The sequence below is a fragment of the Agelaius tricolor genome, unplaced genomic scaffold (genome assembly GCF_023055355.1).
Source record: "Agelaius tricolor isolate 1412-34295 unplaced genomic scaffold, bAgeTri1.0.p SCAF_16, whole genome shotgun sequence".
NCBI lineage: Eukaryota > Metazoa > Chordata > Aves > Passeriformes > Icteridae > Agelaius > Agelaius tricolor.
In genome coordinates this window covers 1345542-1371487 of record NW_027269276.1, presented here as the reverse complement: position 1 = coordinate 1371487, position 25946 = coordinate 1345542, and the positions used below count along the sequence as shown (strand labels likewise).

General features: G+C 44.0%; 1 protein-coding gene across 1 annotated transcript in view; it reads left to right on the top strand.

Moving 5' to 3' along the window:
* The window catches only part of MAP2K5 (mitogen-activated protein kinase kinase 5), a 119077-nt gene that overhangs the window by 79787 nt on the left and 13344 nt on the right, over window positions 1-25946 (top strand). Inside the window, exons 18-21 of the mRNA XM_071441140.1 lie at window positions 7584-7610; window positions 7927-7959; window positions 20155-20216; window positions 23107-23152. Coding sequence (XP_071297241.1) covers window positions 7584-7610; window positions 7927-7959; window positions 20155-20216; window positions 23107-23152 — 168 coding nt within the window. The remainder of the gene's footprint in view (window positions 1-7583; window positions 7611-7926; window positions 7960-20154; window positions 20217-23106; window positions 23153-25946) is intronic.

Below are 25946 nucleotides of genomic sequence, written 5' to 3'. Positions count from 1 at the left end.
CGGCCTGGCTTCATTTAAATGGAAGCAGCTTGTCAAGGGAAAAAATATTTAGTTAAAGTTGGGATGCGAAATAACCATTTTAGTGTTGTTTTTTCCATTGGCAGAGGCATCCTTTAAGCATTCATTTCTTTGGGGAGGATAAATTGAGGGTTGTTTACAGCATGTTTCCTGGTAAGAAAGAAATGTTTTGTCTTCCAGATCTATCATTACATGGAACCATTTAAAAGACATTAAACACTGTTCAAATGCTAATGCCAAAATAGTGAATGAAATTGTTGGGTAATATCTTAAATATGATAGATTTCTGCAAATCTTTTTGCTTTTATAATATATTCCAGAAATCACTGGCAATATTTGAAGTCATCTGCTATTGTTTTAAACTCCTCCTAATTTCTTAGCATAGGTTTCACATAGATCATTCCTGATAATTTACTTCAGATACTTTTTGCTTTATTATTTTTTTCTCCGTAGCCAGAAATTAGTTTGAACTTGAATTTGATTTGCCTGTTAGAAACTTGCTGTGAAATTCAAATGTAGTTTATTTTTCCAGAGGTGCTTTCATGTCTGGAGAATGGAGAGATTTTAGAAAATTTTTTAAAGGATCTTTTAGGAATCTGAAATATAAGGAGAAAAATTTTATTTCTTTATCTTAATCTTCCTGATATTTTTTAAATGTAAATTTAATGTTTAAATAATATAGTCAAGTGCAGAAATTGAGGTAACCAGTAAAATTTTATACTAAGTTTTAATATAATGATTTTGTAGGAATTTTTATTTTGATCTTAGTATGTTTGAACAGTGGCTTATTGGCTTGGGATTTTGAAAGGCTGATGTGTATTTTTTTTAAATCTCTAATCCTAAGAATTCCAGGCAGTCTGAGGGAGCAGGACTCAAATTTATTCCAGGATTTTTTATGTCTTTTGTGGAACAAGGTGAGCTTTGAAGTCCCTTCCCACCCAAACCATTCCAGCTTTCCAAGAAATACTGAAATTCCTGCAGAGGTGTTTTTGCAGATCCAGAAGGATCTCCTGCATGAGTTGGTGGAATGGGAGATGTCCCTGGAGGGCTTGGAAGGAAACTTCTCTCCCAAATCCTGTTCCTGCTGTGAATGCCCACGAAGGAATTGCCTGAATGGGACCTTAAACCTGGGATTGGAGCTTCCCTTAGGCAGAAGGGCTGCAGGGGGATTTGTGTGCCTGGGGTGGCTCAGGTGGCCCTTGGAGAGCCAGCAGGAAATATTGGATTTACTGGAATTTCATCACCATTGAAGACTGGTTTGGGTTGGAAGGGACCTTCAAACCATCTCATCCCATCCCCTGCCATGGGCAGGGACATCTTCACTGTCCCAGGGTGCTCCAGCCTGGCCTAGGACACTTCAGGGGTGCAGGGGCAGCGCCAGCAGCACTCAGGCTCTGCTGGCCTGCATGAGGAGCAGTTTCCTCCCAGGAGATGACCAGGGACAATCCCAGTGCTCCTTTGCCCCTTCCCTGGGCAGGGCTGCAGCTGTGGGAGCTCAGAGCGGAGCTGTGGTTCTCAGCAATTGCTGCTCCTCAGGGCTGGGGAGGCACTCACAGAGAAGGGCACGGCAATCCTGGGGTTTGGGCTGTGCCAGAGGCTCAGGAATGTGTTCCCACAGCAGTGGGATCATCATCTCCTCCTCTGCTGGGTGCTGGTTGCTCAGCACAGTGAGGAGCCCCAGCCCCAGATGAGGAGTGAATAATTTTCAGGTCTAGGCAGGTGTTTCCTCATGTCCAGAGTGTCCATTCTGCTGCCAATCCCGTGGGAATTTGGGGTTCATTCCTGAGAGTGCAACACAGCCCAGTGACACAGGAGAGGATGGTGGTGCCTCAGTGTGGGTAGAGAACTCCCCTGATGAACCCCAATTTTCATTGCTCTGGGTTACTCCCCTTCAGCTGTCCCTGGAATTGTGACATCCACAGTGATCACAGTTGATTTTGCAGCTCCTCAGAGGAAGATTGAATTTTTTTAGGTGGCCCAAAAAGTGAGAGACTTCAGCAATCACAATTTTTACCTGTTCATTTCCAAGCCAGAAGGGACCTGCAGGGGTGTCCTCAGGAGCAGGGACAATCCGGATGGAAATTCATCTGCTGCTCTTCAACTCTGCTGCTGCTGGAGGCTCTCAGCTCCTCAGATTGGTTCCTCTGCTTTGTTCCTTGACAGGTTTTCCCTGCTGCAGGATTGGAGGGCAGTTGTGAGTGGAATGGGCATGGATGCCGGATGGGGTGGTGGTTGTGGTGTCCTTGCTCTGTTTCCAGGTTCTTTGGGTCTCCCTGGACTTGTGACTGGTGGGGTTCTCCTCTGAAAAGCTCCCTGGGGCTGCCCAGGCTGGGGCACAGGGAAGGAGGAGAGATCACCTGCAGTGGTTCAGCCTGTCCTTCCTGGACATCCCACCAGAGTGTTTGTGGGTTTTTGGGGGGTTGGACTTTGTTGGATCCCTCAGAGGATTCCATGATTTTCTTCCCGCTCGGTTGTGCTCATTTTCCCTCTCCCATGGTGTCCAATAAGTTCTCCTGCTGTTCCTCTCTGTTGTCATTTGGGTGGCACAAAGCAAGATCTGGGTGAAACAAAGCCCAGTTCTTTGTCTGGTGTCTGTTGGGCCATTCTTTGTCCTCCTCACCCACTTTTTGTGGTGCTGGGAGCAAGGCCTGCAGACACAGTTTGGGGTGATGGTTGGACTCTGGCATCTTGGGGACCTTTTCCAACTTAAATCATTCCAAGATTCTCAACAGCAATTTGTTAAATTTGGGGTATTTTCCTTGTCCATACTCCTGCTGACCAAGGAGTTTGTTGTCAGGGTGTTCTGGTTCTAGTCTGGTGTAGAAATTCTTGCTGGGAGGAGTTGTTGTCACCACAATCCCTCCAACAGTGTGGAGCTTTCCGTGCCCACTTTGTTGAATTGTGTTTCTAAACTCTGGTAAAGAGATTTCTCTGAGAAGTGGCTGCAGTTCAATGGTGGATGAAATAATCTCTTTATATAAATTTGTTTGGAGACCTCGGGGAAAAGCGGCGTAATATAATTGTAAGAATATATTTAATATTAAGGTTGTTGTGAATTGTCTTTTTTATTTTGAAATAATTTTCTTCTTCTTTTTTTTTTTTTAATGTTTTGTGACAGTGATTGAAGTTTGCCATTTGCAAAATCCCCAGATGGGGATGGGGAAGGTTGTTTAGCATATCAGGAACAAATTAGAGAGGTCATTCTCACTGGTTTTGGTGCTTTGACTTCTTGCAGAAGTAGCAGCAATTGCAATTTTGCAAGAAATTGTGAAATATATCTGAAGATCATCCTTTAATTCCACAGGAATTGTGGAATGGTGGTGAAGCCCCCATGGAAACCAGAATATTTAGATATTCCTTTACCTTTTATATCAGGGCAGAGCTAAAGCTTTTGTCATAGGACACAATGCTAGTTTTTGCTCTTTTGCTCATTTGTGCAGTTGAAAAATAACTTCTGTCTGCTTTTAAAATCCACAGGAAAATAAATGTTGTCGTGTGAAGCCTCCCTTAAAAATCATAACTGTATGATTTGTTGGTAGATGGGTTTTTCTATTAAAAAAAGCCACTAAAAGGAGGCTTGAAAAGCAGTATATATGTAAAGAGAAAATTTGTTAACTGCTATGGGAAGATCTAACCCTGGGTCACCTGCAAATCTCTCAAACAAGAGCTCCAGGGCAAGTCCTAATTCCAGGGAGTAAAAGCGAAAATTAAAGCTGTAGCTGGTGACTCCTCCAAGTTACCCGGGGTGGATTCATTTGAGTTTCCTTGATTGTGCTGGTGCCTGCAATGTGAGAGGGATGGGAGAGGTCTTCTCAGCCACCTCCCGGCCCAAGGATCTCCATGGAGACAGAAAAATAACCTGATGGTCTGTCAGAAGTTGCCTTTCATAACCAGAGGCATTCATTAAATAGGAGATGAAGCAGGAGACAAACTTTGGCATGATTAACCAACCTGGGGGGCAGAAAAAAAAAGTGGTTTTTTGGAGATTGTGCTTTCTGGAGTGGATTATCCAGATTCCACTGGTGTTCCATGGCCTGAGAAATACTCTGATAATGGGAATGATTTATGGATCATTTCCCTGTTTCTGCAAATCATGAACTGTCACATGCAGTAGGTAAACCCATGGAAAATACAAGGTGGTGAAAAATATCAAATAGCAGAGCTATTTCTGCAAGTCCATCCTGTTTCAGTGGCTTTTGGAAAGGCTGGGGAAGCTTCTGGGCAGGAAGTGTTGGCGATGGGCAGGGCAGTGCTCAGAGATGGCTGAGGGAGAGTCTTGGTGCTGAGAGGCTAAAAGTGACTTGTTTGAGGGGGAATGATCATGGAATCTTGGAATGCTTTACTTGGGAAAGGATCTTAAAGTTCAGCTGGTTCCTCCCTTGCCATGGCAGGGACACCTTCCACCATCCCTGGGTGCTCCAAGCCCTGTCCAGCCTCACCTGGAACATTCCAGGGATCCAGGGGCAGCCACAGCTGCTCTGGCAATTCCAGCCCAGCCAGGAATTCCCAATTCCCAATGTCCCATCCATCCCTGCCCTCTGGCACTGGGAACCATTCCCTGTGTCCTGTCCCTGCCTCCCTTGTCCCCAGCCCCTTTCCAGCTCTCCTGGAGCCCCTTCAGGCCCTGCCAGGGCTCTGAGCATTCCCTGGATCTTCCCTTCTCCAGGGGAACATTCCCAGCTCTCCCAGCCTGGCTCCAGAGGGGCTCCACCCTTGGAGCATCTCTGTGTCCTCCTCTGGAATCGCTCCAGCAGCTCCAGATCCTGCTGGTGCTGGGTGATGCCAGAGTTGGACACTGGATGTTCTCACAAGGACATGAAATTGTTCCTTGATACTCTCAAAACATGTCCTGCTTCCTTTCACTCTGGGTTTTCTTGTGTCACTATCATTTCACTATTTAAAATTCTTCATGGAGAACATGAAAACACAACAATCTCCTCAATCCCCAAGTTTTATGGGCATCATGAGGGTTAGGAACACCCCAGGTTTTCCAGCTGTTGAGCTGCAGCCGCTGCACTGGGATCCCTCAAGGTGAACCTGCCTCCAAAACCCCTCATCTCCCAGTAATGCACAAAATCCTGGGGCTTAGGGGAGCAGACAAAAACGGGGACAACATTTTCTGAGGAGCCCTTTTAAAGCAGCTGTTAATGCTCAGGAAAGCTGCTGCTCCCCTTTTCCCTGAACTGTGGGCAAGAGGAGAAGCCCCGGCCGTAAAGTTGTCGGCGCTCGACTTTGGTTTATGGTGGCTGAAGCTGCCCCGTAATGGGAGCTGGGAAAAAGGTAAACAAGATGGTTTTAGCAGTGCTTGGAGCTGCCCTGTAATGGGAGCTGGGAAAAAGGTAAACAACGTGGTTTTAGCAGTGAAAAATCTGCCTAATATAAACACAGCAAAGTTCAGCCCCGCTCCCGAGTTGAAAAATACGGCTGCAGCTTTGTGAGGGAAGGGAGGAGCAGAGCACGGCCTCAGCAGCCATTTATCCAAGGCAGGGAGAAGAGGTAATCCATCTAGCTGGGGAGTCTCGGTGGCATTGCAGAGAGGAGAGCACAGGAGCTTTATTTAATTGAGAAAATGAATCAATTACAATGATGTTGCATCATCGGATGCGAGGGAAGCGGCGGCGATGTCGTTACACCGGGTAACAGTGTTAAAAAGTAATTGAGTGTCTTAAGCGTTTTGAATCAATTCCAGGTAGCGGCACAGCCACCTCAATGCAAAATTTATGAAGATGATCTCCAAATAATTTGTTGCCATCAGAATTGTGTAATAAAGGCTGGTAACGACGTGTGTGGGAGCGGGGCCGCGGCTGGGCCGGGCTCCGGGGGAGCCGCCGGTGTCACGGGGAGAATTCCCTAACACTGGGATTTGTGTTGCTTGATTTTTCATTAGGAGGGCTGAGTGCTTTTATTAGAAATGATATTTTAAATCTTGCTCTGAAATTGGATGTAATCATGCCCATGTTGGGGCCGCTCCGTGTGACCCCACCTCGATTCCTTTCCGTGACAAGAGCTATTTTTCCAGGAAGGAAATGTGACTGATGATCTGTTTGGCTAAAAACTGTTCCTGTGCTCTAATGTAAAGAAGCTCCAAATCATCCCTATTGAATAAGCTCAGTCTATTTTGTCATTTAACATCTGGAAGTGAAGTAGGGGAAAAAAAAAGAAGGGTTTTTATAGCCACGGAATATTTCACTTATTAACAAAAGCAGCAGATTTATTCTGTTGAATTGTAATAGATGGAGATTGGCGATTAAAAAATATAATGGGCTGCTTCTGCCTATTTATTATTGTATTTTCTCCTTGGAAAAAACAGAATTATACTCAGGAACTTTATGTTTGTGTGCTGCTGATACACTAATAAGAGACTTGAGCAGCTATTTCCTTGGTGCTGGTCTTCACCCTCCTCTCTATCCCATTTACTGCTGGAAAAGTGTTCCTGGGGGATCCTGGCCCTGCCTGGGGATGGAGAAAGAGCTCCCAGAGCTGCTGGGAGCCCAAACAGTCATCAAATCATCATCCTGGCAGCAGTGAGGGAGAGGATGGGATGGAAGGGGCAAGGCAAAGGAAGGGGGTTAGACAAGAACATTTTCACTGAGGATCCTGTTCTGTTTGCATCAGGATTGTGTTGGGTTGCCAACAACTTTGTGTGTGCTGGGGAAAAACAGGTGATTAATTGCCCCAGCCATTAGAAATGGGGTGCATTGGGAAGTGCTGGGAGAGCAGCACCCCAAAATTCAGTGTTTTACACAAAATGCCTGCTCTGTGCTTTGTGTTTCGTTCTTTGTGTTGGGATCCTGCCTTTGTTTCCTTTTTTCATCCAGGGGAATGTGGGTCAGGAGATTTTGCAGCTCTTGAAGCAGCGGGAGGGTCTGTTACTGCAAACTCTCCCCCAGGTTGTCCAGAAATTCAGAAAGGCTCGGAGATAAATCTTCCTTTTCAGTTTAAAACAACACAAAGTTCACCAAACTTCCCCATCTCGTAGATGGTGGTGCTCTACTCAGAGTCCAAGGAAAACTGGATAAAAAACTTGGGGAAAAGTGGAGTGTTAGAGGCTTTCCTGAGCAGCAGTAGATACTTCAACCACATAATTAAAGTTTTCTTCACAAAAAAGGGATTGTGAGCAGAGCCTGGCAGTAATCCAAAATTCTAATTTCTGACTATGATTTAATTTCAATTTTAAATAAATCGGTTTTTAATTTAAAAAGAGTGAGCTTCATAACATTAGCAATGATTGCAACATTAAGCCCAGTGTTCACAATCTAGCAATATAAAACATTATTTATATCTGAATCGTAAACAGCCTTTTGAAATGGATTATGGTTTTTCTTCCTATTCTAATACAACCTGGAGGGTACTAAAAAGTGTTGTGTGAAATTAACATTCTGCTGACTTTCGCCTATAAATGAGAAGCGAGCTATTAACATTTGTGTATTTTCATTATGTAAATTGTGTTAACACATGCCCACAAATTGCCACCAGCGATGCAATAATTTTCTCTCAGTGATCATAATGTGTCCAAGTGAGTCATTTTGATTATGACATGCTAATTACATATTGTCTTTTTTCAGATTCAGAAAAACCAGGGATCTTTAATGGTAAGCTTTATGAGTTCAGAAAAAAATTCACTTTTCTTTTTCCTGATGGCTGCTCCCTCTGCATGCTTGAATGCCTTGTTTTAAACTTAGCAAATTGCATTTTGAAGAAAATGCAAACCTTTAACTGCCTGTATTAGATTAGGTACCATTAGAAATAATAGAACATCCTGAGCATCAATGTTTTGATAAGAGTTTGCTGCCGTTGATTAATCTTGCTATATTTTATTGCATTAATGATTTTTTCTTTCCACTCCACTGTAAAGATATTGCATATAGTCTAATACTTTTTTTTCCCCCTCTCTCCTTGCCATTGCAGCCTCTCCAGTTATTGCAGTGCATTGTTGATGAGGTGAGTCGTCGTCTTATGTGCTTTCACTCCTAAAGTCATTCCTAATGGAGTGGAAAGCTTATATTTTGTTTCCTAATGAAGCACAATGCCCAACATCCTCCCCAGCACAAGTTGCAGCTCGGAGCTCTCACACATGAACTGGCCTGGTCCCACTCTCTGCTGGCTTTCTGCTCTAAATATTGAGTTTATCCAAGATTTGGGTGTCTCACAGGGCAGGGCTCGGAGCTGCCGGGGTCCTGGAGCCTCAGCCCAGGAGTGGGAGCTGTTCCTCTGATGGGCTGGGACAGGGACAGCCAGATCTTCCAGGTGGGCGTGTTAAAGGAGGTTTTGATGGGTAAAAAGGGCGTTTTAACAAGGAGGGAAAATGAGGGGTAAGCAGGAGAGCACCTGAATGCCATTCAAACATTTTTATTCAACCAGAAGGCCACAATAAAATACTGGGATGCAGGAGATGCAGGTGGGAGCAGGAGACTGGATTTCAATGGCAAAACATCTCATTCCTGGACTGAAACACTCCTTGCATCTCCCACATCCTTTCCCAGCTGAGCTGTAGCAGGAGCCCAGCTCTGAACAATGAGGAGATAGCTGAGGCCAGACCTCTGTCTTCTAAATACTTGAAAAATACTCCAGAATCCTTGGAAAAGTGGGATTTTTTCCTCCCTGAGAAAAGCAGCTCAAAGCCAAGAGACTGAAATCTCTTTCTTTAATAACTGTATCACCACTTGGATCCTTTGTAAAAGGCTGCAAATGGCGTGCTGTCAAAAAAACTGGAGTTGGCTTCATTTTTAAAGTTTATAAGGTGGTACTGCTAACGAGGGAGTTCCATCAGGAAAAAAGGAGACACCACTCACTAAAGACTTGCCTCAGCCTCCAGCAGGAGGTCAAGTTTTCCCAGTCTCTCTTTGCCCTAGCTCTTGGTGGAGATCTGGTTCTTCAGGTGCTTTTTAGGGAATTCTGTTTCTTTACCCTCTTCCATCCATCATTGTTCCTCTTGCGCACACCTTTGGTTGGGGTGTGGATATTCCAGAGCACCAGAGGTGTCATTGCCACCAGCAAAAGGCCCTCTCCATCCTCCAGGAGGTCAGCTAAAGGCAATCATGTGCTCTGCTGCTGCACAAATCCCTTTTAGATGGGTGCTGCTGCCTGAGTCTGAGCTCACTGTTCTAAAGCACAGCCCTGAGGAGCTCAGATTGGGGTAGATTATTGGACTTGATGATTTTAGGGATCTTTTCCAACCTAAAGGATTCTGTGGCCTTCTGGCAGCTTTCACATCTCCTCAGGATCAGAACTGCTCCGGTCTTCTCACAAAAACTTCAGCCAGGGAACTTTGTGCAGGCTGTAAATATCCCAGATACCTTCACCAGTGGCATTTTGGTATTTTTTAGAATTTTTTATGTTCCACAGCAAGTGAAGTCAGCATTCTCCTGAGGTGGTGCTCAGTGTGGGCTGTTGAAGCTCCAGGTGACAGAGCACAGCTCAGCTGAAAGTTCTTTAAGCTCCACTCGCTTTGGCTTGAACAGACTTGATGTCAGAATGGGAATATTCAGAATTAGAAATCCTGGTTTTGCAAGACTGATTATTCTGGGTCAGATTTTCCCCTTGGCTCCAAGGAGGTCTCAGAATTCCCTCAATCCTTCCCCTGGAGCCAGGTAAAACTTCAGAGCCTGATCCAGGAGAACCTAGAGATGTTTTAAAGTGATGAAATGGAGACCTTGACTCTTTCTGGTTTTATTTCTGGCTTATTGTATTGGTAGTGATGGGATTTGGTAGAACTTGCACCAAAACACAGCAGGAATCCAAGCTAATATTAATTCATAGGATTAATTAATTCAGCTGCCCAGAGAAGCTGTGGCTGCCCCCATCCCTGGAAGTGTCCAAGGCCAGGTTGGATGGAGCTTGGGGCAACCTGGGATAGTGGACACTGTGGAATAAAAATTCCTTGGGAATTTTTAGGTTTTCTGCAGCAGTAAGATTTTTGGAGCTGGTTTTGAACTCTTAGTGAAATACATGAAACACAATGGGTCTCTTTGGCAGTTTGAGAAGTGTATTTGTTGGTTTTCTAGGACTTCAGTTGACTCACAGAAAGGATGAATAAGCCATTTGAGAAGCAGGAGAATTGAGCCCAAACCAGCCAGGCACGGTGGCTCCTCTGAAATCACAGCAAACCGTGCCTGATGGGTTGTGTTGAGAAATGATCTTCTGGGGCTGCTAATGGCATCGGGGCTGGGATTATTTTTTAATGGCAGAATTAGTGAGTAGCATTGTGTGGATGGGATCAGTGTGCCTGCCAGAACCTTTATTTTTTACCATGTGGTGCCTTAGAGTGAGCTCTGATCCAGCTCCAAATAAGCCACGCTCATTTAAGCACCAATCCTAATTGGAGCAGCATCTCCCACCATGACAAGATCCCTGCTCCTGGCCCAAAGATGGGATGGACTGGCTGTTCATGGAGTTCCTCCTGCCACAGCCAGCAGTAAAGGCAGGCTGCTGTTGTTTGGGATGCTGGATATTCCAGCACCGGGCTGAGTTTGTCTCCAGCTCCAGGAAATGTGACACGGATGATTCCCGTTGGGAAGGACACTCCTTGCTGGTTGTGCGAGCCTTTCCGGAGCACTCCACGTGAGGGATGGAGAGGGGCTGGAAGCAGGAGCCTGCCTGGGAAGTTGTCCTGGATGTGGCCCTGTTGTTCATGGTGGCACAGCCAAAAAAACCTACCATGGAAGGGGATTGTGCTTCCAAAGCAGTAGGTGCAGTTTCAAACAATTCCTAAAAGTTTTTGTCGTCGGAATCCGTTCCAGATACACAAAAAGAGTAGAACTAGGAATTGGGAATGCAAACCCCAGAGCCCCAGGAGCAGCTGAGGGAGCCTGGAGCAAAGGAGGCTCAGGGGGGCCCTTGTGGCTCTGCACAGCTCCTGACAGGAGGGGACAGCCGGGGGCATCGGGCTGGGAACAGGAACAGGGACAGGAGCAGAGGGAACGGCCTCAGGCTGGGCCAGGGCAGGTTTCGTTTGGCTATCGGGAAAATCTTCTTTGTGGAAAAGGTTGTGAAGCAGTGGAGCAGGCTGCCCAGGGCAGTGGTGGAGTCACCATCCCTGGAAATGTTAAAAAAGTGTGGGTGTGGCACCTGGGGACAAGGTCCAGAGGTGAGTGTGGAGGTGCTGGGTTGGCAGCTGGACTCAGTGACCTTGAAGGTCTTTTCCAGCCTTGACAATTCCATGATTCTGGTTGCAGATTGGGTACAAAGATCCCAAAAGCCCAAACCCAGGAGCTTTGTGGTTTTCAGCATTCCGGCTTCCCATCCTTTGGATCCCATGGCTTTAGAGGTGTCTGCTCTGCATCTGGAGAAGGCTGGACAGACAGAAAGCTGGAAGACATCTTCTAGGGTCCTTTAAATATTCCTTAAGCTCTGCAGGGCTGTTTTGTTTAACCTTTGTGTAGTTGGAGTGTCCCTTCTAGGAAAGCAATTCCTGCCAGCCCCTGGAGCACTTTGGGCTCCAGCTCTGTAGTTAAACATCAGCTCTGCTTTCCAACCTTTTCTTCTTCCTCACCTGAGAGAAATTAATTTTGGTTTCAAAGGTGCCGTGGTTTGTCTCGCTGTAATTGTGATTTAAGTGTTGCTTTTGGTTTATTTGTTTTTAATTGTATTGGATAAGGGAGGAAAAGAACTGGATTTTTGCAGTTTTAAATGATTGTGTTATTCCAATTCCATCAGAAGCTTGGGGAGGGGAGACTTCCAAGAGCAAATCCCGGGTTGTACAAGCAAGAAGCAGCATTGCAAAACCTGCCTGGTTGAACAAGCCAGGCAGAAATTGAGAAGAAAAATTAATTAGTTGTCCTCATGAATCCTTACCCTGATAGCTTCATGAGTAAGCAGAGAAAAGCTTTCCATGAGTTTCTTGAGCATTTCTGTGAAGTGCCCCCACAGAGATACTTGGTCTCACAAGACTGCAGTTTAATCTAGCTCAAGGACTTTCCAAACTCCACAAATCAAAGACCTCTTTTTTTTCCCTTTTTTTTTTTTTTTTTTGGTCTCTTTTTAAATCCTTACTCCAGAAACATTTAAGAGCTGGTGGGGTGTTAATGCTGAGCTGTGAAGCATTTCAGTGTCAATATGTTTTCAGATTTTCCTGTGGAAAAAATTAACTTGCACTTAATCCATGTTTCCTGTATAGTTGTTCCTATTACCTTTTTTTTTAAAATGTAGTTAAATATACCTCTCTATTTATTGGAATAGCCTTAAAAATTCCCAGGATGTTCAGCTTGATCAAATAACATGAGGAGGGTTCCTGAATTCCTTCACCTTAATGAATCCATGCTGCATTTGCTCTTGCTGTAAATGCAGTAAAAAAACTCCACAAGGCTCAGAATTAAACACAATTTAATTTCTTTTCTTTGGGAATTTTTCTTTAGATTCTCAGGTATTGATTTAAATGTAGGAAACCTGGAAATTCCTGGCGTTTTGGAGATTTCCATAGGTTATACATGTGTGTGTGCTTACCCAAACCTACAGTAATTTGTTTTGTGGATAAGCTGGTTTAAGGAATAGTTTTATGGAGACAGAAACTGTGACCTTACCAGTGTCTGAGATTCAGAGACTTCTACAGGAACAAGGTAAAACCACAGGTAGGAATTGCTGAATAATTACCTTTAGACCAACCTGAGCAAGAACCTTCCCAGGAGAACAAGCTCATTTAATGGTTCCTAAAACTCAATCTTGTGGATGTCAATGGTCATGCTTGATTATTTGCAGCGGTGTTTTATGAAAAAGCAATAAAAATGCACCGGGAGGGTGCAGGGGAGGAGAGGGAACAACAAATGGGTTGAGTTTTTTGCCAGGTCCCCTCGGTGTGGCTGTGTGTGTGTCTGGCTGCCCAAACCTGCCGTGCTCTGCTGCCTGATGAGCGACAGGAGAGGGAGGAATTCTTGGCTTGTTGGAGAGAAAAAGCAATTACACTTGTGGTGGAAGGAAGGATTAACCTGTTTTTGCAGGCCTGCAGAGGCTCAGAGCCTGGCTGATGCCTTTTTGGGACTACCTAAAAACAGAGGCCAGACAAAAGGAAGGGGATAAAAATCAGTGATGTTTATTGAAGGGCCTTCAGGTACATTTAGGACATTCCTGTACCCAAAAATGGAGGTTTTCGTACTTTTGTACGTTTGGTCCATTTGCATATTGGGGTTAATCTCCCAATTACAGCTTCAGGTAATTAAATCATTTACCCCGAGTTTTCTCCCCCCAACTCACTTTTGTTTCCATCTCCTGGGTATGAGGCAGTGAAGTGTCTTTGATTGCCAGGCCTGGAGAGGAGTTGTTGTGTCTGACCAAAATGGGAAAGCAGCAGCTCACACTGAACATGGAGTTTTGAGTTATACACTGAAGAATTGCAGGATTATAAAAGCATGAAAAATATAAAAGCTAAAATCGTAACATTTTAAAATATAAAAAGCTAAAATTCTTAAAAATATATATATAAAAGCTAAAAATCTAAGCCATCATGGCAAGGGGAGGAAGTGCCACGTCCCACACTCTGGATTATTCCTGCTCTCAATCACTTCTTTCCTGCATTTTTCTGGGCTCTGAAAAATATCCCCCAGTAGCTACAGCCAGATAACCCCAATCTCCACTGAGGGATATTAGCCAGGAGCACCCAGCCATGTTCCCAACAGAGGAATTCTGCTGTTCCCAGGAACTGGGGGAGCAGCCAGCTGGAAGAGGAGCTGCTCCTCAGGAGGGTTGAGGTTTTGAGGTAGGAAGAGGAGCTCAGGAGGGTTGAGGTTTTGAGCTAGGCTGTGTTTTGGGGATGAAACATTGGCCTTTGAACCTGGCCTCTGCCCAGCTCCAGCTCCGCAGACAAACGAGTTTCCTGTGCGCGCACAGCTTCACACCGAGGTGCCCCCGCGGATCATTTGTCACTTCTGGCACCTGCTACTGAGAGAAGAGCAGGAGGTGCAGAGATGTAATCATCCTTCACCTTCCTGCCCGGGGTGGGAGCCGAGCAGGAACAATCCAGGAATTCTTTCAAGTCCGGGCCTCGGAGCCACCTCCAGCCACCGCTGGCTGCTGCCAACTTGTTACTTGTCAGAAATCCCCTGCATTAGGGCTGCTCAGGCCTTTTGAAGTAGATTGGCTGGAAAGGCAGAAATAGATTTTTTTTGTTGTTGTTTTATATAGAGATATTGTTTTAGGAATGCTGTGGAAGAAAGTTGTAAGAGTAAATCAAAAGTCAAGCTTTGATTTTGTTTTTTATATAGAGAGTGGGGTTTTTTTTAGGAATGTTGTGGAAGAAAGTTGGTCTGGAAAGAGTAAGTCTAAATTGGGAAATGTATTTTATTTATGTATGTACAGATATATATACATCTTTTTTGTGGAAGAAAGTTCTAAGTGTAAATCAAAAGTCAGGCTTTGATTTTGTTTTTTATATAGACAGTGGGATTTTTAGGAATGTTGTAGAAGAAAGTTGGTCTGGAAGGATTAAATCTGATTTAGGAAATGGATTTTATTTATATATGTATAGATTTTTTTTTTTTTTTTTTGTGGAAGAAAGTTGTGCTTGTAGGAGTAAATCTGGGTTTGTACAACATTGTCATTGACTGCTCTCGTTGTAGCCAAAGACCATTCACTTAAGAGTTGATCCTGGTGATCCTTATGGTTCCCTCCAACTCAGAATTTTCTGGGAGCTACAGTGCATTTACTACCTGTAATTACACCTGCCAGCATTTCTGGTGCACCTAAAACTTATTCTTCTAAAAAAAAAAATTTAAAAATCACTATTTGGCCACAAAACGAAATGCAGCTACTACAGAAAAGTAAAAACATTTTTCGAAAGCTTTAGTACGAGAGAAGCATAATAATTCTTTAATCCTCGAGATTCTGGGGGCTGAAGCGATAAGGCAGGAGGGCTTTGCAGAGCCCAGGCATTATTTCTGCAGTGCTGCCATTTCAGCACCCCTGGAGGAGGCAGCCCAGGAGCCCAGAGGAGCCGCTCGTTGCACAGGCAGGGAGCACCAGGGGAGCCCCAGCCGAGAGGAGCTGGGCTTGCTTTGCTGGCTTCTGGTAACTTCCCTCCTGTGGCCCTGGAGCCACAGGACCATGGCAGCTCCTTCTGCACAAGCAGAGCTGAGGGGAAGGGTTGAACAGGAGCGTTTAACCCTTCCCAGAGCAGCAGGAACAAAAACCTGCTTGGTTTTGGGCAGCCCCTGCTGCAGCAGGATGGGCTGGTGACAGTTGTCCATGGTTCCATCTGTGGGGCTGAGCAAAGTGGGTTTGATCCCAAGTTTTCCATCACCACCCTGATGGCATCACTCCAGCTTTTCTCCTGTTCCCTGGCCCGCTGTGCACAGCTGGTTTGGGGAAATCAGAGGTTGCTCTTTTCTTCTCCTGCAGCAGATCCCAGTGGTGGAAATGTTCCTTGGATGTTTAGGGAAAGCTGTAATTCCTGGTTTTCCACTGAGGGAGGTGGTGGCATTTCTCCTGCAGAAGGATGTGATAAATTTCAGGCATTTAAATATGTTCTGAGAAATATTTCTCTCAAGGAAATATATTTCTCTCACTCTCAAGGAATTGTGTGGTGGGTAAGGCCCCTGAAGGTGTGGAAAGCCTGAGGGTTTTTGGTGTTTGTTGCCAGTCAGGAATGACTCCCAAATTTCATTGACATGAGAGTGTTTCCAAAACAAAGTAAGCAGCTCCAAACTGTATCTGTTGAATTTTCTTCTTGAAGTTACCCATGCAAACTGGACAGGAGAGGGAGGAAGGTGCCTTATCCATGTTTATTTGTGGATTTTCTGGCCATTATTTATTTCCTGAGCCTCAGTAGCATCTGTGCCACTGCTCTGCTTAGGGAGAGCAAACAGAGCAGGAGAAGTTCCAAATAATCAGTTGGAGGAGTAAGCGAGGATAATGCTGGGATCTGTAATTCAAGCTCATATTGCAAAGGTTCCAAAGGATTGGCTTCTAAACTTGCTCTTAGGTGGTTCTTTCTTCCTTTGTTCAGACCTGTGAGGAAAAAAAGGAAGATGCAGATCCTGATGTTATTGCTGCCTTCAGAAGAGAGGGATGCAGGAGGGATTGTTCAGTGCTCTCACTCTCAGGTCCTCATTTAGATAATGTGGCTTCCCCTGACTCCAGGGAAGTCAATAAGGTTTATACCAGAGCCCTGGCACTCTATAAATTAAATATTAGGAGCAGTGTTTGAAGTTTAAAGCCCTCCCTCCTCCTCCAGCTCGGATTTTCTGCCGCTGTGCTTTTGTCTTTCTGCCTGAGCACCTTGCTGACAAGTGCTAATAACAAAATGCCAAGAGAGGGTCCAGTCGGAGTTACCACCCATTAAACATTCTGAACTTGTCCTTTTGCTCATAGATTGTGCATAATTAATAATTAAACGGTTGCAGTTGTAATGGGTTGACCTCCTTGAACTGTTCATTATTCACAAGGCAAAGGCATCACTCAAACTTTTTTCCTCTTGCCCTTCCCTCGCTCGGTGTGCACAGCTGGTTTGGAGAAATCAGGGGCTGCTCTGTCTTCTCCTGCAGCAGATCCCAGACATGGAAATACTGCCTGGATCTTCTCCTGCAGCAGATCCCAGCTGTTGAATTACTCCTTGGGTCTTCTCCTGCAGGAGATCCCAGCTGTGGAATTATTCCTTGGGTCTTCTCCTGCAGCAGATCCCAGCTGTGGAATTATTCCTTGGGTCTTCTCCTGCAGCAGATCCCAGCTGTGGAATTACTCCTTGGATCTTTTGCAGCACATCCCAGTCATGGAAACGTTGCTTGGATCATAGGGAAGCAGCCAGTCCTGGGAATAATTTTCCATGGGTCCTTAGAACCCTTTGTGTCCTCACTGCCATTTTGGCATCATCCCCAGTATTGAGGTCATTATGGCACTGGTCAGAAGCCATGAAAAGGAAAGAAGCTTTTCCCAATCAAAATTGAAAAGATCTGTTCCTCATTCCTTTAAAATCTTGGATTTCTGCTGTCTTTCCCTCTATAGTGTGAATTTGTTTTATAGGTGGGGAAATTGGGCAGGTCGCTGGGATGCAGCAAATGTGACCATATCCCATCACTCAGGCTGGGTACAGATGTGTAGCTTTACTTTATTTCCCTTTATTCCCATCTCTTGGAGTGTCAGACAACATCTGGGAAACCTCAGGATACACAATAACCTTTATCCTGGGCTTGAGCAGCCTGGTCTAGTGGAAGGTATCCTCAATATTCAACCTTGGTTTCCTTGAGCCTCCCAAAAGGCTTTGCAATTTTCAGGCAAATATCTGATAAATCTGTGCCCACTAAAATCTGGAATGCTCCATCTCCTTTCCATCCTGAGATCCAGAGTGTGTTCATCTCCACCCTTCCACACCAAATCTTCTCCTCAGCTCCTCAGAGCAAACCAGCCCAGGTGTGGCCATGGCCAGCAGATGAAATACCTGAATTAAACAGAAAAATACGTCCTAAAAATGGGGAAAAAAATAGGATTTAACCTTTACTTCCATCCAGCTAAAATTCTCTTAGGCAAGAGCCCCTTGTCCCATGGCTGTGCTGCAGGACAGGAGCTGCACAGTCCAGGTTTTTATGCTGATGTTGGAACAACTTCTCCCTTTGCCTGGATGAGCCCAGAGGGTTTGGAATAGCCACAGTGGGACGCTGGTGGCTCCAGAGCAGCTCATCGGCTTCTCCTCCCCTCTCCTAATGAGCTTTCTCTCCATTATGGGCCCGTCATCTCTTGTGAATGCAGAAATTATCACCTCCCAAATGAGTGTGAAGTGCTGGATGCCCATCCCGATGATCCTGCAGCTTGGACTGAGCTGAGCTGGCAGCCCCTGGGAGGGATGGATGGTTTGGGAAAAGCTCCTCACTGGCATTTCAGTTAAAATAAACTGCGGGGGTGCCTTGCTGGGCACAGCCAGTTCCCCAGAGAATGGTGTCCCATGGATTCTGTGCCCAGAGCATTTCCTGCCTGTCCCTTTTGGGTCCATCCCATGGATTCTGTGTCTGGAGCATTTCCCACCTGTCCCTTTTGGGTCCATCCCATGGATTCTGTGTCTGGAGCATTTCCTACCTGTCCCTTTTGGGTCCATCCCATGGATTCTCTCTCTGGAGCATTTCCCACCTGTCCCTTTTGGGTCCATCCCATGGATTCTGTGCCCAGAGCATTTCCTACCTGTCCCTTCTGGGTCCATCCCATGGATTCTCTCTCTGGAGCATTTCCCACCTGTCCCTTTTGGGTCCATCCCATGGATTCTCTCTCTGGAGCATTTCCCACCTGTCCCTTTTGGGTCCATCCCATGGATTCTCTGTCTGGAGCATTTCCTACCTGTCCCTTTTGGGTCCATCCCATGGATTCTCTCTCTGGAGCATTTCCCACCTGTCCCTTTTGGGTCCATCCCAGTGGCCTCAGGGAGAAGCCCAGGAAGGCTCTGCTGGGCAGGAGGAAAGGATGGGGAAAGGCAAATCCAAGGCTGGCATTTCCCTCTGTGTTTTCTCTGTTAATACAGATAATTTTCATGGGCAGTGCTTTGAAGTGGAGAAAGTTTAATTGTGCTGCTGATTTTCTTGTGTTCCCTCCACTCTCCAGCAGAAGCCTTCCCTAGATTGCTGTCATTTCTAAGTTTGGAAACAATAACCTCTCCCTCACCCGGCCTGAGTTCAAAGAGAATTTGGCCACGTTCTATCAAACACTCCTTGTGTTTAATAGAAGTCTTTGAAAATTGTCAAGCAATTTTGGCTTCTCCTTTTACTCTTCAGCTACTTTTGATTTAATTGTGTTTTCCAGCAGTTTCCAATTGTTCGGATTGGAAACAAAGCCTTAATAAGAGTTCTAGTTAATTTTCTCTCTTGTAATTACCGATCTCATTTTTCTGATAATTGGCCACAGCAATTATATGTATATTTACTAATCACACAGGAGGCTCTGCAGTCGTGTCTATCTGCCACCATTGATAATGGCACACACATTGCAGAGGTGCTTTTATCATCTTCTTTTTTCCACTACATCAAAGCTATTTCCCCGTTCCCCATAATGAATACATGCATGCATTTGACACAGTTGTGTGCTAGAGAAATTGTTTGGCTCCCACCAAATGCTGCACGCTCCGAGTTTCTTGCCTGCAGCGCTGGAAGGTTGTATGTAATGATATATTGCTCATCCAAATGGCCAAAGCACTCCAAAGCACAGTGAGATTAAAATAAGTCATTCCTTTGTTAATTTAAATAGGTGCATGTATCATACTTTGCAGGGTACTTTGTGGAGGGATGTCAGGGAGGAAAAAAGACGCCGAAAGGTATTTTTAATAGCAAATGAGAATAGATGAGAATGGAGTCATTTGCAGCTGCGTGTTTTATGTGGCTCTCTTGTTCCAACTGTAGGTCTAATGAGATGACACTGTTAAAGTACTCTGCAGTGTAATTTCATTACATCCTGAGCTGTTACACTATAAACACAGTGGAGCTCTCCGTCATTCCTGGAAAAACTCCGAAATTCGTAAAGCCCTTCTTTGCAAATGGTGATGTTGTTTGTTCCCTGTTCCTCATCTTTCTTTTTTTCCCCCTTCTGCTCTCTTCCTTTTTTTATTTCCATAAATACTGGCTGGTTGTTTTCTACCACTAGCCTGGTAAATCCTGCTCCTTTTTTTTTTTTTGGCTTTTAAAAATTCTTTTTGCCTTTTAAATCGTGAACAGGCAGCATATGAGGACAGCCTGGAAAATGAATAAGTGTAAATAAACATGAGTGTAAATAAATAGCGAATGCAGTGAAAGAAACAAAGGTCAACACAAGAATAATTTCACAGCTCTTTGTTAATTACAAGACCATTTGTGTGTTACTTAAATAATCATTAATTTCTCATTTACACTTTCCCTACCTTCCTTTTTACCCTGTGGCTATCATTGTCCTTTTTTCACCTCCCCTCAGTGTCTTTCCACATGTTTTTACCCATTGTGTAATACTCATTAGTTGAAATTCAGTGTTTTATAACACATCCTCCAAAGAATTTGTACCTTTCTGTCTCAAATCCTGCGTGTGAAAAGAAGGCTTTGGGGGTTATTATTCCTGGGGGTTTTATTTTGGGTTGGTTTTTTTTTTTTTTAGCATATGTGTGTTTTGTTTTGCTGTTATTTTGCTTTCCACCTAAAAAAAAAAAGCAAAAAAAAAAAAAAAAAAGCTGTTGCCTGCTCCTGACTGCTCCTTGTCTCGCTGCAATCCCAGGAATCGCCGGTGCTTCCAGCCGGGGAGTTCTCGGAGCCATTTGTGCACTTCATCACTCAATGGTGAGCTGGGTCTGCAAACTGCCATGCCCTGGATGGAAATGATCCGTGCCATTAACTCCCAGCTCCCCGAGACCTTCTGGCTCTGCATCCCTTCCCGGAGCACGGGGGCTCGGGGGCCTTGGGCAGATGGGGCAGCAAAGCTGAGCAAACTGTTTAAATTATGTAAACGTTATTTACACAAAGGGTCGTAAAAGTACTTACAAGGGTTGGGCCTTTTTGGGGTTTTTTTTTTTTAACCTCTTTTTTTTTAATAAACCTCGCCCTGAATGTGGCTGCTGAGACTCTAAGAATTAATCAGCAAAATTCATGGATGTAATATCCTTATTTAGGGATGTTTTTTTAAAATATTTTGTATAAAATTGCCTCGATGTTTAGGAAGGCAAGCGGCCTTGATGAATTCATTGGCTTCTCAGCAAGTCATTTGTACTTTACAGTAAGTAATCCGTCTGCAAAATTCATGTATGTAATATCATTATTTAGGGTTTTTAAAAAAATATTTAATATAAAATTGCCTTGATGTTTAGAAGGCAAGCGGCCTTGATGAATTCATTGGCTTCTCAGTAAGTAATTTTTACTGAGAGCTGTGGTTTAAAACACACCACTGGGTATATTTGCTGTCCTTAAAACGGAATAGTTCATTGGAAACCTTTTAAATTAAAGGAGAATTGGGGAGAAGAGGAGGTTGTAGAATAAAGAATACGGTTCTTGAGGAAGTAGAGGATACAAATCTGGCAGGTAAGAGATCCTAAAGAAGCAAAGGGAAGGGAAAAATCTCTTTTTAACTGCCCCACACCCCTCAAAATCCAAAAATAATTGTAAAAGGGAAGAAATTTATGCACAACAGAAGAAATAAGCTTGAATTTTGTAAAAATAGGAGGTGTTGGAGGGAGAAACATCCCCTCTTGCAGGGTTGGGTGAGATCAGAGGGCGCCACCAGGGTGGGAGCTGTGTGTGGGTGGGAGCAGGAATCCAGGGATGTCTTTACCCAGGGATTTGTCCTGCTCCAGGGGTGGATCCTTGTCCTCCCCGAAGCCCCCAGCCCCTCACAGGTTGGGTTTTGCACATTTTGGGGTTTCCTGCCACACGCCAGGGCTGCTGCAGCAAAAGTGACCCCATGAAACTGAATTTTGAGCAGCTCATAGAGCGCAAAGTATCTCTGAGGCCTGCCGCGGCCTGTAACCAATACAGCCACAAAAAGCAGGCTGATGAGCAGTTAATTAAAGTAACTAAATAATTAAAGTTTGTGTAACAGAGGCCTCGGTTTTCAGTGGTTTCAGCTTACAAAGACCGAGGGTATTTGGAGGATCCTGCAGCACAGCCCGGGCTGTGGAGCTCCAGCTCCTCTCCTCCTCCCCAAACCAGCGATGCCAGGCTGCTCTCAAAAACCCACGGAGAGGCAGAGGGAGGGACAACCTGTGTCAAACCCCCCAGATGTCAACGTGCAGCAGGAGTGATGGTGGCTAATAGGCTGCCTCTCCCTGGGGACAGGGCTACTTGGGGCTGTCAGATTAGAGCCGCTGCCTCACGCTGCTCGTGGGACTGGAATATCTGAGGGGCTTGGAGTTACTTGTAGGGAAAGGTAAATTGTGTCCTTAATATCCCCAATTTACAGCGCAGCTCATTTGGTGTTTTATACCCAGTGCTTTATTAGCTGTGCTTTGCGGTGGGGGGAATTACTGCTTTAAAAAAAAAAAGCAAACAAAAAAACCAAATAAGGAGCAACTATATCTTATTTAAGCAATCAATTTGGAATAACCCTGAGAGATGTCAAGTGAGCAGCATCCCAGACTTTGTGCCAGGCCCTCCATAAAGCCTGGCTGCTTGGATGGAGTCCAATTAGTCCACAGGCAGCTCCTGGTGGTCACCTCTGTGCCACGTTATTGTGTTCCCTCACGCAGCTAAGCACGGCCTCCAGAGCTAATTGCACCTGTTGCAGGGAAAAGCAGGACTGTTTGTATGAGAAACATGATCCTATAACCAGGTTAATGCTGTGTAATGAACTATCACCCTGCAGGGTAATGGAAATAAATGGGGGAAAGTGAAGGTAGGAACCCCAGGGTATTGCGTGTTCAGAGGTGGAGTTGGATTTCCCACCTGTTTGGATAATTCTTTGTGTTGAGCTGTGTCATAATCCCCAGAAAAAAAATGGTGTGTAAATACAGAAATCCACACAAATGGATTTAAAAATACGTAATCAAATACAAATCAAATGTACAAATGCATAATCCCCACCTTTCATGGTGTGGAGCCCTACATCCCATAAGGGAAGGCTGGAAGGGAGGAAAATCCCATTAATATTTTGGTTACTGTTAGGAGCCCTGTGTCTCATACACTGAAATTCTTCACTCTGTGATGAAAGGGATAAAGTACAATTGAAAAAATGGGAATCAGATCCATGTACCTGCTGTTTTTCAGGGGTTTCTGTATTTACACACCTTTCTTGGTTACAAACAGTGTGGAGCCCTACATCCCATAAGGGAAGGCTGGGAGGGACAAAAAAATCCCTTAATATTTGGGGACTGTTAGGAACCCCATGTCTCATACACTGAAATTCTTCACTCTGTGATAAAAGGGATAAAATACAATTGAAAAAATGGGAATCAGCTCTCTGTACCTCCTGGTTTTTGGGGATCTCTGTATTTACACAGTTTTCATGGTGACAAACAGTGTGGAGCCCTACACCCCCTAAGGGAAGGCTGGGAGGGAGGAAAACCCCAAAATTAATATTTTGGTTACTGTTAGGAACCCTGTCTCCCATCAGCACCTGCTAAATTTAAGAAATACACTGGAAGTCTTCTCTCTGTGATAAAAGGGATAAAATACAATTCAATCTTTCAACATTTCAAAACAAGCAGTTGTTTTGATACAAACATTTTGTTTTATGACACAGCATGAAGAAGCAGCCAAAGGAAAGGCCAGCACCTGAAGATTTAATGGTGAGTGAAACCTCAGTTTGGATTTGTCAGTGAATATTTCTATTTAAATAGAAATTTATCTCTTTTTTCCTGCATTTTTCAGTGTGCTCAGTGTATTTCTCTCTAAACTCTTCCTGCTTGTGCAGCAATTCCATATTTGCACCCAAAGCAAGGGTGGAATTGTGGTTCTGAAGTTGGTGGGTATTTTGCTGTTGCCTTCATTTGTGATTTGGGGAGTTAATTCAGAACTTTCACAGCCACTATCGAGGTTCAATCAAAACCATTTTGGTGCTTGATACACATTTTCTTGCAGTTTGGATGTCCAGGGATTACAGCTTAATGTAGGTCACTCCTTGTCAGCATTTGCCAGCCTGAACCTTCCCAAAAGTGAGGATTGAAAACAGAGAGTGGGGTTAAAATGTGTATTTTAATGAAATGCAAGAGCCACTGTTTTCAGTGATGGTCATATAAAAGGAAACCAGATTGGCTGCAGGAGAATGGAAATATTTGGTGAGGTGTGTCCATGGAAGGGCTTGAAATCTGAGCTCAGAGCCCACTTCTTGTGCAATCGTCATTTTTCAATTATTAATTATTGCTAAATACAGCAATTTATGTAGACTCCCAATCCCCTCTGGCTCGTGTCAAACACCTTTAATTTTAAAATGTTTCCTTACTTCCCTTTATATTCCACTTGCTGTAACTCAAAAGCCTCTCTAAAATATCATGATTTATTTGAAATGAAATATACATTTCAATATACATATTTATTTGAAATGAATATACATCTGTGCATGAAATATACAGGGATAATTGGAACACTGGAATAATTGTAAGGGACTTGGACAGGATCAGGACACTGGTGCATCCTCTCATTTCTTGCTACTAAGAAAGAGAATATTCTCATTGCTTCTGTGAGAATAAACAAGTTTTTCTCCTGCAGCAGTTCTCTAGTTAAAGGCTAATCTGTGAAGATGCCCAGGGGCAGGTGTCTCAAATCCAGACCAGTCTCTCTCCTGGTTAGGAGGTGTTTAACTGTGAATCTCATTTTAGGGATATTGACTCCACCAAATCTGCACTTGGAGTTGGGCACCTGCTTAAATATCTCACTGAAATGAAACCTTCAAGTTTATCAGAGCCCCTCCACTTTGGGTTTTCTCCCACCAAAGGCCGATTTTTGTCTTTTTTATGAACTTTTGATGGCCGGGGAATTCTTGCAGTTAGTCACATCTGAGAAAACTTGGAGCAGGTTCTGGAGCTGCAGCCACATTTACCTCGTGCTCTGTTCTGCCATGGCTGGGTGCCTCAGCTATTAAAACAATGGAATGGGCTTTCAGAAAACCTCTCTCTGCTTGCAAATGCACATTTTGGTGATGCAATAGGCCTGCCACTTATAAATAAAACATCTGCAGATCCCAGCGCCCCCCAGAAGTGTGCGTGGGGATGGTTGTGAGCAATAACACCACTCCAGGGTGTAGAGCCATAAAAATGAGGCCAAAGGGTGAGTGCCTGCAGTAGCAGGGAAGTGCACAGATTTATCTTTCCAACTACATGCCCTGGAGTGTGCTGGGCCCCTTTAAAGGAGGTGTTTTGTGAAATTATTTGGAAATTCCGGCGCCTCTGGGGAAAAAAAAAATAAATAAAAAAGGAGCGTTGCTACTTTTTAAACAATTTAATGCATTTTTTTTTCCACCTCCTTTTTAGTCAGTTAGAAATGAGCTTGCAACGAGTAGTAAAACAGGAGCTGCTCACTCCTTTAGATTATAGAGGATATATATAATATTACATATATCCTCTATTACATATATAGAGGATATATGTAATATTATATATATATATTATATATTTATATTTTTATTTCATATTATATATAAACATATAATTATAATTAATTATTAATTATTCTTCATTATTAATTATATTATTATATACTGTGGTTTATTTTATCTTGTATTATAATTAATAATAATTAATGTTTTTTATAATTGATATTATTTATAGAATATGTTTATAGGTTTCTTTTTATTTATATATTATATATTTATAGAGTCAAACCCTTTGTATTTTTGCTTTTCCTCAGTCTTCTCAAGGAGCACTTTATTTATGAAATCAATATGAATATACACACTAGCATTATGTGTCTGTGTACACAGATATGCACACACCATATCTGTGCCTAAATATGTGTGCAGAAATTAATTTATAGTTTCTGGAAAACGGGGCCAGAAAAAAACCAAAACTTTAAATATTGTGGAATTAATGAGGTTGGAGAAGCTCTCCAAGGTCATGGAGTCCATTTGAGCCTCACCTTGAGCAGAGCACTGAGTGCCACATTCCCTGGGCACAAAAATCCTGTGAATTCTGGAATTCCTCACCACTGCATCCTTTAATTCCATCTTGCTGAAATTGCCACGTGGCTCTGGTGGATGGAAGGAATGCACAGAGGGATGCAGTGAAACCCTGCATCTTCAAGGTCACCTTCTCACTGATTTAAACCAGAGCAGGGTTTCACCTTGTTATTGCAGTTGGGGTTGGTTTATTTTAATTAAAAGCAAGGTTCCAGCAATGATGGGAGGTGTCACGCACACCCATCCTCACCTGCAGACACAGCTGTGCTGGGAGTCACTGGTTTGTGACCAGTTTAGGATAATTAAGTACTGAAAGCAAGTTGAAGGGAGCAGAAGATGAATCTTTCCCTCCTCTGCTGAAAATCAGTGGATTTTAGGGGCATTTGAGGAGCTGAGTGCCAATATCTGGAGTGCCAGGTTGGCACCTCCACCAGAGTCCTCGGATGGATTTCCCCTGCCTGTCATGCATA